Raw genomic sequence first — 12,501 nt, 5'->3', positions numbered from 1 at the left:
TTATTGTCTGGTCCAGGTCTTTCTGCGCTGTGTGGGCAAGAGGGGACAAGGGTGCAAAGCACGAGAGCTGGGGGGAGAAAGGGTCGTTGCTGGAGACTGGTGGTTGTGGGCAGAATTTTAGGTGAGTTGAGATAAAGAAAAGAAGGTCAGGAGGTTTGGATTTCAATTCCTGGTGTGCAGGAAGCGCCTCCCATCCTGTGTGAAGGATTGATCTCCTCCCACTGTGCAAGGGCTGGCATGAGTGGGTTTGACTGGACAGGGAGAGGGGCTGGTGGTGGCCAGGACAGCCTGTGCCCAGTTCTTCTTCTTCTGCTGTTCCTTGTCTGTCAGGTGACATCTGGGAACTGCCTGGAAGGGGAACAGCTAATGCTGCTCTGGGACTGTGGGTGTCCCCAGCCCAGCTCTGCTTTATGTCAGTTCCTTCATTCCAGGTCAGCGTTCTGCAGTGACTTGTGAGAGAGAGCTCCTGCTGATCACCTCGACAGCTCCATGGATGTCTCAGGGTGGGCTATTATTACCATTATTATTACTTTTATTTTAATGAAAAGCAAATTCAAGGAACGTGGAGGATGTCAGGATCAGATTTCATGCAGATTACATTAAAAGTAGCTGCCACATTTGAATGTGAATTGGGTTTATTCTGTTTCCAGTGCTGCAGTCAAGGTGAGTGTCTGGTGCCATTGCCTAACTTTCTGTCAAGCTGGAGATAAATGAAGTACATGCTCAGGATGGAAGCACTGACTGGTTTAGTTGAAGCTGTTAAAGGCAAAATTGAGTTCTTCCTCCCTTTCTCTTTTTTTTTTTACCCCTGCCTGGCATCAAAGCACTGTGTGTGAACCAAGCCCTCCTGCTGCATCTGCCTGGAATGCCCCAACTGAGATTCTCCAGGCTGATTTCCAGGAGTGTGGAGCACTAATGTGGTTTGGATGAAGTGGCTTAAAAAGATCAGTTCCTTGGAGACTGTATGTGGTAATTCCTAGGTGCATGTTGCTCTTGAAGAAGGAATACTTTGAGTGCCCGTGGAGAACGTCACTCCTGGTCATCTCCAGCTGTTTGAGCAATGAGCAGCCAAGGAGAAATGAAATCACTGCCCACCGTGACCTGGGAGCTGCTGGGAGAGCCTTGCAGGGTCAGCAGTTCCTTCTTCACCACTGAAGGTTGGTTCCTTGGGCAGGGATAGTGGGATGGGAGCCCAGCACTCCTGGCTCACAGCACGGAGCTGCTTTGCCAGCTGGAGCTTATCACAGAGTCATAGGAGGGTTTGGGTTGGAAGGGACCTTGAAGATCACATAGTTCCAGTTCCTGGCCCTGAACACTTGCAGGGATGGGGCAGCCACAGCTGCCAGGTGCCAGGGCCTCACCACCCTCACAGTGATGAAATTTTCTGGTGTTTCTGGAAGCTTCACCTTTGCCTTTCTCTGGTAAAATTCATGTTTAAGCTCCAGAGGTGTTGTAGAGCTGGGAGATGCTTGCACTGGAGATTCAGCATGATCTTTTAGTAGCAGCTTCACCTCTGTAGTGGAACCACTGAGCACAGAGTCTCTTTACAGCATAAAAACCAGTCTAGCTGTAAATGAGATGGGAAAATCTCATGGCTGGGTTCCCAGAGCAATGGTGTGCTTCCCTTAGAGAGGCAAATGCCACCCCAGCCAGTTCCAGTGGCTGGCTTTGCTTTCACCTCTAACCCTGCCGGTCTCTGCCCGTTTTGGGCTTGTCCTGGCGCAGGCTGGAGCCGAGCTCCCCCAATCCCAAGTTTTCCCTGTGGCTGTGGCCAGGCTGGCACGGGCAGACGGGGCTGTGGGGTGGCATCTGCTGCTGGCACGGGAATCCAGCCCTCCTGGGGGGGAGCAGCCGCTGGCACCAGCTCCCTGCCGGCTCCTGGCCACGGCTCCAGCCCTCGGCTCTGCCCTGGCCCTGGCCCAGCTCCCCACGCCGGGCTGGGATCGCTGCCTGTGCCAGGGAGCCTCCTGCCAGCTTGGAAAGCGATCTCGTGTCCCTCGGGCCGGGCAGCAGGAGGTGACAGCAGGCTCCAGCTCCTGCTGCCAGGGGCTAGAGAAAGTCACTGCTGGCCGAGACAGGCGAGAGCAGCCGGGGCTCTGGGCTGTGTCACTGCTGTGGGGACTTCCCTGTGTCTGTCCCTGCTGCCCTGAGAGGCCAGCCCTTGGTGCAGTGCTGGCCTCCAGAGAGGCTGCAGCCCCTGTCCCCACAGCCTTTCCTGGGGGAGAGTTTGGGGAGCAGCCGTGTGCCCCGTGCCACACACACAGGCTCTGCTGCCCTGGTGCTGGTGACAAGGACAGGGGCAGGGGCCTGGCCCCGGAGAGCCAGACACAGCTCAGTGCCCAGCCCTGCAGGGACCTGCCTGGGGAAAGCTGGGGTGCCAGGGCTCCCACAGCTGGAGACAGTGGCAGACAGTGGAGCAGGAAGGGCTGATGAAATGTCCTCCTGAAATGATGAAAATCCAGCAGAAATGTGCTGGGTGGCGTCCCTGTGGGGCCAACCCAGAGTGCTGTGACCAATGTCATGGGGCAGTGACACAGGTGAGTGCTGGGGCAGTGACACAGGTGAGTGCTGGGACAGTGACACAGGTGAGTGCTGGGGACAGTGACACAGGTGAGTGCTGGGGACAGTGACACAGATCTGTGCTGGGGACAGTGACACAGGTGAGTGCTGGGGACAGTGACACAGGTGAGTGCTGGGGACAGTGACACAGATCTGTGCTGGGGACAGTGACACAGGTGAGTGCTGGGGACAGTGACATAGGTGGGTGCTGGGGCAGTGACAGATGTGTGCTGGGGCAGTGACAGGAGTGTAAAGGCTCCTGTCAAGGGCAGGCAGAGGTGGTGGGGGGGAGCAGCTGTGCTGAGGGATGGGGGAGCTCCCCAGTGCCCAGGGGGAACAGGAGCAGCAATTCCCAGTGATTCCCGGTGATTCCCAGTGATTCCCGGTGATTCCCAGTGATTCCTGGTGATTCCCAGTGATTCCTGGTGATTCCCAGTGATTCCTCAGCGAGGGCCCAGCTGCTGATGGAGTGTTTGGCACACGGGCCTTTGATGCTCCCTCTCTGCTTGCTGTGGAGAATTTGCTCAGCACAGAAGTATCTGCTGTATCTCAGCCCCCCTCCCCTGCAAGCAGAGGCTGGGGAGAGCCCAGGGTTTCTGTGCTGACAGTTCCACTGGGCTTGCTCAGCAGAAAAAGCATCCTGAGGAGCCTGAGGCGTGCACAGAACCAAGCAGAGCTGTGGGACTGCTCCTTCCCCGTGGCACAGATGGGCCACACACCCCCCACGCCTCTGAGCGCCCCCGGAGCATGTGGCACCCTGCTCTGCCCAGCCTGGCATGGGCCAGTCTCTCCCAAGCCCAAACCAGCTCAGGCCAGCCCCGTTTTGTGCCTGGAACTGCAGGGCTGATTTGCCCACTGCTCTGCAGAGTGAAATCAGCCCCCATGAAATCAGCAGCTGCTCTGTCCCAGCAGTGTGACGCTGTGTGTCCCTGCCCTCCTGGGGCACATCCAGCCCTACCTCAGCCTGCAGTGGGCTCTTCCTGAAGAGCAAGGAGTGTCACGGGGAGAATTCAGAATTCCCAGCTCGCTGTCCCCCTGCCTGCGGGGAAATCGGCTGAGGATGTCGGGCCTGTGGAGCCCTGTGCAGCAGCGAGGGGCAATGGGCAGCCCTGCCTGCAGAGCAGCACTAGGGAATTCTCTCCCACTGCATCTTCCCCCGGGAGAACAAACCCTGCAGCTCTGCTCTGGGTGGGCTCTGGCAGGAGGGACAGCTGGGCTTTGGGGATCAGGATGGCACCAGGATGCTGGAAGGGAGGGATGGCTCCTCTTGCAGCTGCTCCGCTGCCGCTTGGATCCTCCGGCCTCGGCTGCTGTTTGTTTTTGCTGACCTATTTCCATCTGCTGTGCCCAGCACATGGCTGAAGAAGTTGGAAGCTAAGGCAGCTGCTCTTCCTGGGGATTTTTCTCTTGCTGAAAGGGCCATGAGTCACTATCTCTGTCAGAGCATGAAATGGAATTAGCTTAACCCCATGTTGGAGCCCAGAATTGGGTAGGTTTGCTTATGATCTGCTTTGCTACAATAAAACCCCAACAACCCAGGAAGCTGTTCTGGTGTGAGCTCAGGTTTCGAGTCAGGCAAACCTTTGCTGGCATTTCTCAGTTTAAGACATAATCCAGTTCTCACCCCTGTCCCATTCCCTCCAGTTAGCACCTGTGGACAAACTCACAGAGCCAAGCAAGGCAGGAATAACTCTCATCCTCTCTGTCAGTGCAGGTGTCCCTGCAGGACCGTGTTTATCGTGGATTAGTGACCTGAGGCCAGGCATGGCTCATCCACAGCTCAGCAATGTGCATTTCTATGTCCTGGCTGAGCTGAGTGCACATGGGGCTGCTAATCCTTTCTGACAGGGAGGTGATCCTTGAGAGCAGTGCCCTGGGAGGGCAGGCACCCTGCGAGAGCTGGGCCAGCCCTCGGCCTTGACAGCCACCCCTTCTCCATCCTGCCTTCATCCTCCGTGGCTGCTGCTGGCTCTGATAAGGTCACTGCCTCTGAAGCCTGGAACCTTCTCCACCTCCAGTTTTATTTCCAGTACTGTAGTGGTTCTTCTCTTTGCTGTAACACCGCCCTCCTCCAGGCAAAACCCCACAGCGGGAGCTCTGAGGTCCTGGAAGGTCCCTGCCAGGACCTGGCTGGGACTGATCTGTCCCCTCAGTGCCAGGTGATGTGGGGGCAGGAAGGCCAGCGTCCCTACCACGCCTGGAGTGCATTTGTGGGTGTCTGCTGGGCAGGGGCAGACCTGCTGGGAGGATAAAGTTCTTTCCCACCCAGCTGCTCTTGAGAGGAGAGAGCCTGGAGAGGAGCCCTGGGCACGTGTGGGCAGTGCTGCTTGTCAGGCAGCGAGCCAGGAGTGCTCTTGTCCTGAAGGAGGTGACATCCTGGTGTGACACAGGGGACCTGCAGGGCTGCAGGAGGCTCCCAGAGTGAGCAGGGAAAGGTTCTGCCTGGCTGCTGTCCTACCCTGGGGCCAGCACAGCTGTGTTTGCAGTCCCCCCACCCACACCCTGTCCCCACGAGTTTCTGGGATTTGTGTAACCACCAAACATGCTGAAGCTATGGTGTCTATGTAGAATATGCCATATATTTGTTTTTAATGAGATGGTATGGAACAGTTCATACAAAAAAAAGAAAAAACAAGAAAAAAAAGAAAAATGGGTGCACCTCACCCGTTGTCCATAAAGCTCTGTGAGAAATGGCCCGTGCCCACCAGCTGGGAATGCCAGGCTCAGGGCAGGGACAAGCAAGGGCAGCTGCAATGGCAGGGCAGCTGTTCTGAGAGGAAAAGTGCCCGTTTCCTAGCTGCTTCTGCAATGAAGAGAGCAGCTAAGCCACCACTCTGGTGGTTCACACAAAACCCCTTTCCAGAGGTAAGTCCACGTGTGGACAAGAACCTGGATGCTCTAGCAGCGTCAGGAGAGGTTTCCTTGGCGTGGCTGCAGCTCCCAGCCGAGCTGTGCTGCCTCCCACTGCCCAGCTGCCGGGGAGGGTGGTGCAGGTCAGCTTTGGGGCCGTGTCCCTCCCCCGAGAGCAGGACATGCTGCTGCCAGAGGCGGCTGTTCAAAAGCGCGGTGGCTCTCCCCGAGGCAGCTCTGCCGCCTGCAGCCCGGCTGGCTGCGAGGGAGGGAGGGAGGAAGGATGCTGGAGGATGCTCTCTACGGCGAGGATGGCCGTGAGCGGGGTCACGGAGGAGCTGCTGTGACAGGAGCTGCCCCTGCCGCTTCTCGCGTCTCTTGGCCACAACCTTCCGAGGAGCCTTCCTGGCCGGCACCGTGCTGGCCCTTGCGGCGGGGGACCCTCGGTGTCCCAGCAGGGGCCGTGTCCCTCCGTGTCCCTCCGTGTCCTGCCGTGTCCCGCCGTGTCCTGCCGTGTCCCTCCGTGTCCCGCTGTGTCCCGCCGTGTCCCGCTGTGTCCTGCCGTGTCCTGCCGTGTCCCGCTGTGTCCCGCCGGGTCCGTGGCTGCCCCGGGCAGTGTCACCGCAGGAGCAGCACCAGGGGCAGGAGCAGCAGCGTCGGCCACACGGCGATGGCAGCAGCGCCACCGCAGTCCTGGGCATTCTCCTGCCGGATGGGAGACAAGGGTCAGCCTGCCTGCTGCCAAACCCGCCCGCCACCTTTGGGAGAGGGAGCAGTGCCTGTGGCCGACAGATTCCACCAGGAACCAAGGCAGGGACTGGTGGGATTCCTGTTTGCCACAGCAGCCCCCCGTGGGACCCACCCAGCAGGGTGTGTGTGTTTGTCTGTCTGTGTGTGTGTGTTTTTGGGTGTGTGTGTGCTCCTGACCCCGCGGTTTCCGAGCCCAGGCCCTTCCCGGGCGGTACCAGGCTGAAACCCCCCGGGATTGGCACCCGTCTCCAGCAGGACGGGCAGCTCCAGAGTGCCAGAGGAGCCAGTCGTGCTTGCCGGGCACGGGCATCCCCCCTGTCCCGGGATACCTCAGGGTGGAAGGCGTGGCACGAGTCCGGCCGGCGGCGCAGCTTCTGCGAGCGCATCCTCTCGCACTTGACGGACGCGTTGTGTGCGGGGCTGTTAAGGACAGCAAAGGGGATGAACGCCCAAGGACAGCAAAGGGGATGAAAGCCCAAGGACAGCAAAGGGGATGAACGCCCAAGGACAGCAAAGGGGATGAACGCCCAAGGACAGCAAAGGGGATGAACGCCCCGCGGAGCCGCGGGATGCAGCTCTGGCCGGCTGTAACCGCACCAGCCGGGAGGATGAGGAAGGACGGGTCACCCTGCACGGGCTGGAGACCTCTCCAAGCCACGCCGTGCTCTCCACCCCCAGGGCAGTGGCAGCAGAAACGCATTTTCCACCCTGGCGAACTCGGAGATGACGGGGCCAGCGGAGCCCTGCATCCCTGCTGTGCACGGAAGGATATATTTGACCTCTTTTGCATCCATTGGGACGGGTGGGAAGACGCTGCAATCGCAGACGGTGTCCGTGACGAGGAGCAGGAGGTTACTGCTGATGATCTGCTGTGCCACAAACATCCTGCAAGGGAAGAGAAGGTGAGAAAAAGCACAGCTCTCCCGCCCAGAGCAGCAGCCCTGGCATTGCCTGAACCACCGCCAGGAAACTGAAAGAAAACAGAGATCATTGGAAACAGGGTGCCAGCAGAAAGCAGGAGACCAGTGAGCAGGTGTACACAGGGAGAAGCGCCCTTGGCACTCCTTTCTGGCCTCCTTTTTTGGTTCTGAACTGGCTCAGATCTACAACTCCATGCTAGGCACGAAAGTCACAATCAACCCAAGCACCCAACCAACCAAACCCAACACAAGCATCCCCAGATGGGGCAGCACATCACAGCAGACAACACCTGAGCAAAGCCTGGCTTCATCCCGAGGCATGTCAGTGCCAATTTAATGTATATTAATGATATTAATGATATTAATGATATTAATGATATTAATTATATGTGTGTGCTTGTCCAGTGCAAGGGGGTCTGTATTCTGTGGTCCTGGGAGGAGAAGAGTTGTGCTAAATTTGACGTTACTGGAGAGACAGAAATAGAGGAACCCAGTGGGACCACCAGGGGTTTGGGAGGGGACCAGCATGTCCTGGAGCCACTGGGCACAGGCAAGGCTGGCACAGCAGGCTCAGCAGGCCTGCACGGGTGGCAGGGCTTCTGGAACAGGAACCCAGGCTTGTGGGGATGTGCCCACTGCACTGGGCAAGTTGCCTGTGCTGGAGAAGTGCCCAGTGCCCCTGGTTATTCAGCAGCTGCGCCACTTTCCAGCCTCCAGGGATTTCTGTGTCCCCTTTTAAAGGTGTTGAATGGCACACACAGCAGCTGAGCAGTTCATTAGCGCTCCCTGGCTAATGACTGCCTTGGGACAAGCAGCCTTCAACCCATGCCCAGATTCAGCCACGAGGACAGCGATGCCCCATGCACCCACCAATCCACAAGCCGATGTTTCTGCCCAGGATGGAGCAGCCAGCCTACCCCTGCTCCACCAGGAATGTGGAATGTGATCAGGAATGCATGCCAGGCCCTGGCTAATGCTCCACAGAGCCTGTGGCAGGGGGGTGTCTCTCCCAAATACCTGGATGAAAGATGCACAAGACTCACCTGGGAGCCAGAGGATGCAGCTTCAAAGGAGCCAAGCAGGACACAGCACCTGCTGCTCCAGCACTGGTGAGGTGCTGCCTCCAGCAGGGAAGGGGCAGCCCCAGGCTCTGTTTGTGGCAGAGATCTGTGACCCAAAGAGGTCACTCAGTTCCTCTGGATCTGCCCAGAGCTTAATACAATAGCTTGTTGTCATCAAATCTGCAGCCTCTTCTGAAACAATGTTTGGCAAGGCTCGGGTTTTCCTAGAGCCATGCTGACTAGTGGAGGCTGTTTTTCTAACCTTTAAGTCTTTCCTGCAGTTGATCCAATACTGAAGACTAGGTAGGATTGTTCTGGGTTTTTTTTTAGGAGCAATTCCAGTCAGATCTGTTTGGCCTCCTCATGTTAGGAAAAGCTGGATCAGTGGAAATACATCTTTTTGTCACCTTTCCCCATGTGATTGCTGATGGCACTGTACAACCTCTGAAAACAGCCTCTTTTCCCAATGTTACTTTTGACTGTCCGTTCATTTACAATGAAAATGGGAAATAAAAGAGTGGACCCTTGTTTTCAGTTCTTTTCAGTTTTTTTCCCCATCCCTTTTTTTTTTTTTTTCATTTCTGTAGAAATACAGAAAAAGGAGAAAAATTAAAAAAAAAAAAAAAAGAGAGAAAAGGAAAACCAAGAGCACTGCAAAAAAAGAAAACTTTCTAAGAAAAAAACCTTTTGCCAGAAACATGAAAGAAATCTTTGGAATGGAAACATACACATATTTAAATGCTGTTCTCTTTGTTCTCCGGCCACCTCTGCTTATGAATAGAGGTTAATGAGAGGTTATAATTTTTGTTGTTGTTAAGAATCAGTCCCCTGGTGTCACCTGTCGCTGTCACCTGTCGCTGTGGCTGTGGTGGTGGCCGTGCCATGGGCACAGTGGCAGGTGACCCTGTCCCCGCAGCCCTGGGACAAGGTCCCCAGCTGAAAGGGAAGCTGCAGCTCTTACTTTTGGCAGTCTCCGCAGTCGATGAGCCCGTTGGTCTCCCTGATGGCCGGCTCGTACACGAACACGGGGTACTCGGTGTCGCAGGGCTGCAGCGTGTCGTGCTTCTTGTGCCTGTGAGCTGCGGGGCGACACAAGGGCACCGTGAGGGCAGGGCCCGGGGCGCTGCAGGGCCGGCAGCTGCGGCACAGAGCAGCCAGGCAGCCATCCCTGCTCCCACTAGGTGGTGCGGGAAAACCAGGCTAAGTGAGAAATGTCTCCAGCATCGCCTTCGCAGCCGGCCCGGGGCCTGAGGGCCCAGGCCGCGGCCCAGGGAGCGCAGCGGCCTCAGCAGCCCGGGACGCTGGGGCACAGCGGGCAGAGGAGCTCGGGGGTCCTGCTGAACCAGCCTTGGCTGGAAATGACCCCTGCCTTAATGCAGCCCTGGTTCATTGCTGCTTTAAACACTGAAAACCGAAAAGTGCGGTTTTAAACACTGAAAAGTGCGGTTTTAAACACTGAAAAGTGCAGTTTTAAACACTGAAAGCCGTGCCGGGGCTGAGCTCGGTGCCCTGCCCGGGGCTCATCCCCCCGAGCCCTCCTGTCACAGCGAGCAGGAAACCGCGGGGGCTCCGTGCCTGCCATGGCAAGAAAAAAGCACCAGCAGCGACCAGATCTGGCCTGAGAGCACAGGGAAACAGATGACAGCTCTGGGGAACCCGGCTAATGAACAGCGCTGGCTCCTGGAGGGAGCAGCTGCTCCATCGCTCATCAGTCACACTCTGTGGGACTCCCAAACTAATCTGGGGAGGAGGGGGAGCTGAGCCACCTCACTAAGCCTCCCTCAAGAAGCAAGAGCATTCTTTCTAGGAGTTCAGCAAAATCTGTCTTGCCTGAAACTACTGCCTTGGGCCCTTCAGGCAATTATTTTCTGCGGTTGGAGGTAGCAGAGGCAGCTCCTGCCTCTCTCTGCAGGACGCAGGGGACGCTGCCGATGGAAATGTGAAGCTTTGTTGCTAGGGCTCAGCCAGCAGCAAACACCAGGAATGGTTTCTACATCAGCTCTGGGCCAGAGCACAAATGCTCGCTTTGCAGCCCCCCAGGCACACAGCAGCCACGGGCAGTGCTCAGGCAAGGGCAGGCGAGAGGCTCCTCCTCACCTGCAGCACACCCAGTCCACCCCTTGTAGCAGAAACGCTCAAGATTTATAGGAAAACGCAGCAACCCGGCTTTTAATCAGCAAATGTGTGGCGAGCAGGCATCAAGAGGGCATCCGTGATTGGATGGGTGATTTGCATCACTGTAGAAGCCTCACTGCTGAGAGCAATGGTCTCCTCTCCCCCGGCACTGCCGGAGCAGGCAGAAAGCAGCAGGCACCTCCCCGCAGAGCCTGCCGTCTAAACAATGCAAATTACACCAGAGAGAGAAAAACGGCATGATTTTCTCTGATTTTTCTATCCACCACGGCAATCCAGCAACACAAGACATCCATTAAGAGCCAGGAACTGCGGCCCGATCTTGCCTCTAATGCCTTGCCCAGGTGAATATGATGGGCACTCAAACCCCTCCCTGCAGTGCAGAGTCTCTGGAAATTGTACTTTGTGCTTTTATTCAGAAGTCTCAAAAGCCAGCACTCAGGAGGCAGCCCCCTGTTAAAATCCTCCCAGACTATGGGACCCACCTTTCGGTGCCATGGTGAGGTTCATTTTGCACATATTCAAAAAGCACACGGAGCCTGACTGCAGCACAGTGCCTCGTTCTGTATTCACCCTGGATTCACACTGAATTAATCCACCAAACTTGTCATTCCAGGGGCCGGCAGCACCTCTGCCACCAGCCAGGAGCTGTCTGGCTGTGCTCTGCCACCATTTGCTGTCCCTCTGTGCAAACCCCACACTGCAGAGACACAGAAAAGCCTCTCCCATCTCTGCTGATGGAGAATGCCTCTGCCTAGGACATTCCACAGGGACTGAGAGTCCTGAGGAGATCTGGGATGAGCAGAAGACCCTGGTTCTGAGGTGAATTTCAGACACTTCTGATGGGGCATGCAGAATATCCCCATTTATGCTGTAAGGAGAGAAGCTGCAAACACTTTCTGGCTCTGAGCAGCTGCAGGGCTGGTAAGTGTGTTCTGGCCAGGAAAGTCCTCAAACTAAGACTAAAGGAGCGTGAGAAACAGAGCAGCATTGCTTCCAGCCTTAATTCACTGTCCTGCAGGCTGGGAAAGCAGCTCCAAACCCCGAAACAGGTGGCAAGGTCACCCTTCCCTGCACCAGGGACAGCCCTTGTCTTGCTTGTGGCAAGACCACACTTTGGTCCCTCAGCCACAAAGCAGCTCCTGCCCCTGGATTCCCAGCACTGCCCCTGCAGCTCAGCTGTTGGCAATGGACTGTGCAGTCCTTGCTCTGAAGAATCGCTGTGATCACCACAAAGGTGACCTCGTAAAGTTGGGGCAAACTGCTTGCAAGAATTTAACATATGGCTCATGAGTGGCAAAGAGCCCTGACTTACCAGGACCTCGTTTTTCCCTTGTCTCTAGTAAAGAATGACATCTTTTACTAGCTCCTGTTATTATATCCTTTACTAGCTTCCTGTTATAGCATCATCAAAGCAGAAGGAGTTCAAGCAATATAAAATACAGCAGTGTGAAGGGGTGAATGAGACTGTCAGCCTGGAAAATGCAGAGTGGAAGTTGATCTGAGGCCTCTCAGCCTCAGCCAGCGTTGGATGAGGGCTGTTGTGGTGGGCTTGGAGAACCAGGCCCCAGGATAAATGTGGCCAGCACCAAGGTGTATTTTTAAACTGGCAGAAGTGGCCTTAAGTTTTGGGGGTTTTTCTTTTTGTTTTTCTTTTTTTGGCACAAGCTGAATGAAAAGAAACTGCTTTAAAATCTGACTCCTGCACAGAGACAAGACCTGTGACAGAGATTATGCTTAAGCCTACTGCCACTTAATTTGCTGGGAAGCAATGCAGCTGCAGCAGTATTGAGAGGTTCAGAGAAACCCAGTAGCATGTACATCATCAGCAAAAGGCTCAGGCTGAGCCTCTGCATGCACATGCTGGACATCAAAATGTTATCAGCGCCCTGAGAGCCTGCTGGTCAGGGATTAGTAAACAGCCAGAGGAGCTGATAACAAATTGCAAACTTTATAGCAAAGAGTGAGTTAATTCCAGGCTGTCGTTGCTACCATCTGCACTTCCAGAAAGACTTTGTCAGACATTTGGCAACCAATCCTTTTGAGCAGCAGAGGCAGTTGCTGTGCCTCGTTATGAACTATGGAGTCCAGATTGTGAACTCTTTCCCACCAGCATAAATCATGCACTCCAGTCAGAGGATTTACTCTGGCACACGTGACAGAATCTGCCACTTAGTTACCAATACAAAACATACAATTTAACTAATTATCTTGTAAAATATCTTCTG

The 12,501-nt window shown here is 55.6% G+C and overlaps 1 protein-coding gene across 1 annotated transcript in view; it reads right to left on the bottom strand.

The window, feature by feature from the left end:
- Nucleotides 1–3,009: 3,009 nt before the first annotated feature.
- Nucleotides 3,010–12,501, bottom strand: part of CACNA2D4 (calcium voltage-gated channel auxiliary subunit alpha2delta 4) — a 125,121-nt gene continuing 115,629 nt past the window's right edge. Inside the window, exons 37-40 of the mRNA XM_058852793.1 lie at nt 9,102–9,219; nt 6,932–7,044; nt 6,489–6,571; nt 3,010–6,114 (exon numbers count right to left, since the gene is read on the bottom strand). Coding sequence (XP_058708776.1) covers nt 6,028–6,114; nt 6,489–6,571; nt 6,932–7,044; nt 9,102–9,219 — 401 coding nt within the window. The 3' untranslated portion in view covers nt 3,010–6,027. The remainder of the gene's footprint in view (nt 6,115–6,488; nt 6,572–6,931; nt 7,045–9,101; nt 9,220–12,501) is intronic.

The sequence above is a fragment of the Poecile atricapillus genome, chromosome 18, assembly GCF_030490865.1.
Source record: "Poecile atricapillus isolate bPoeAtr1 chromosome 18, bPoeAtr1.hap1, whole genome shotgun sequence".
NCBI classification, from domain to species: domain Eukaryota; kingdom Metazoa; phylum Chordata; class Aves; order Passeriformes; family Paridae; genus Poecile; species Poecile atricapillus.
Note: the sequence above shows the minus strand (reverse complement) of the source record. Positions and strands in the feature narration are given on the sequence as shown.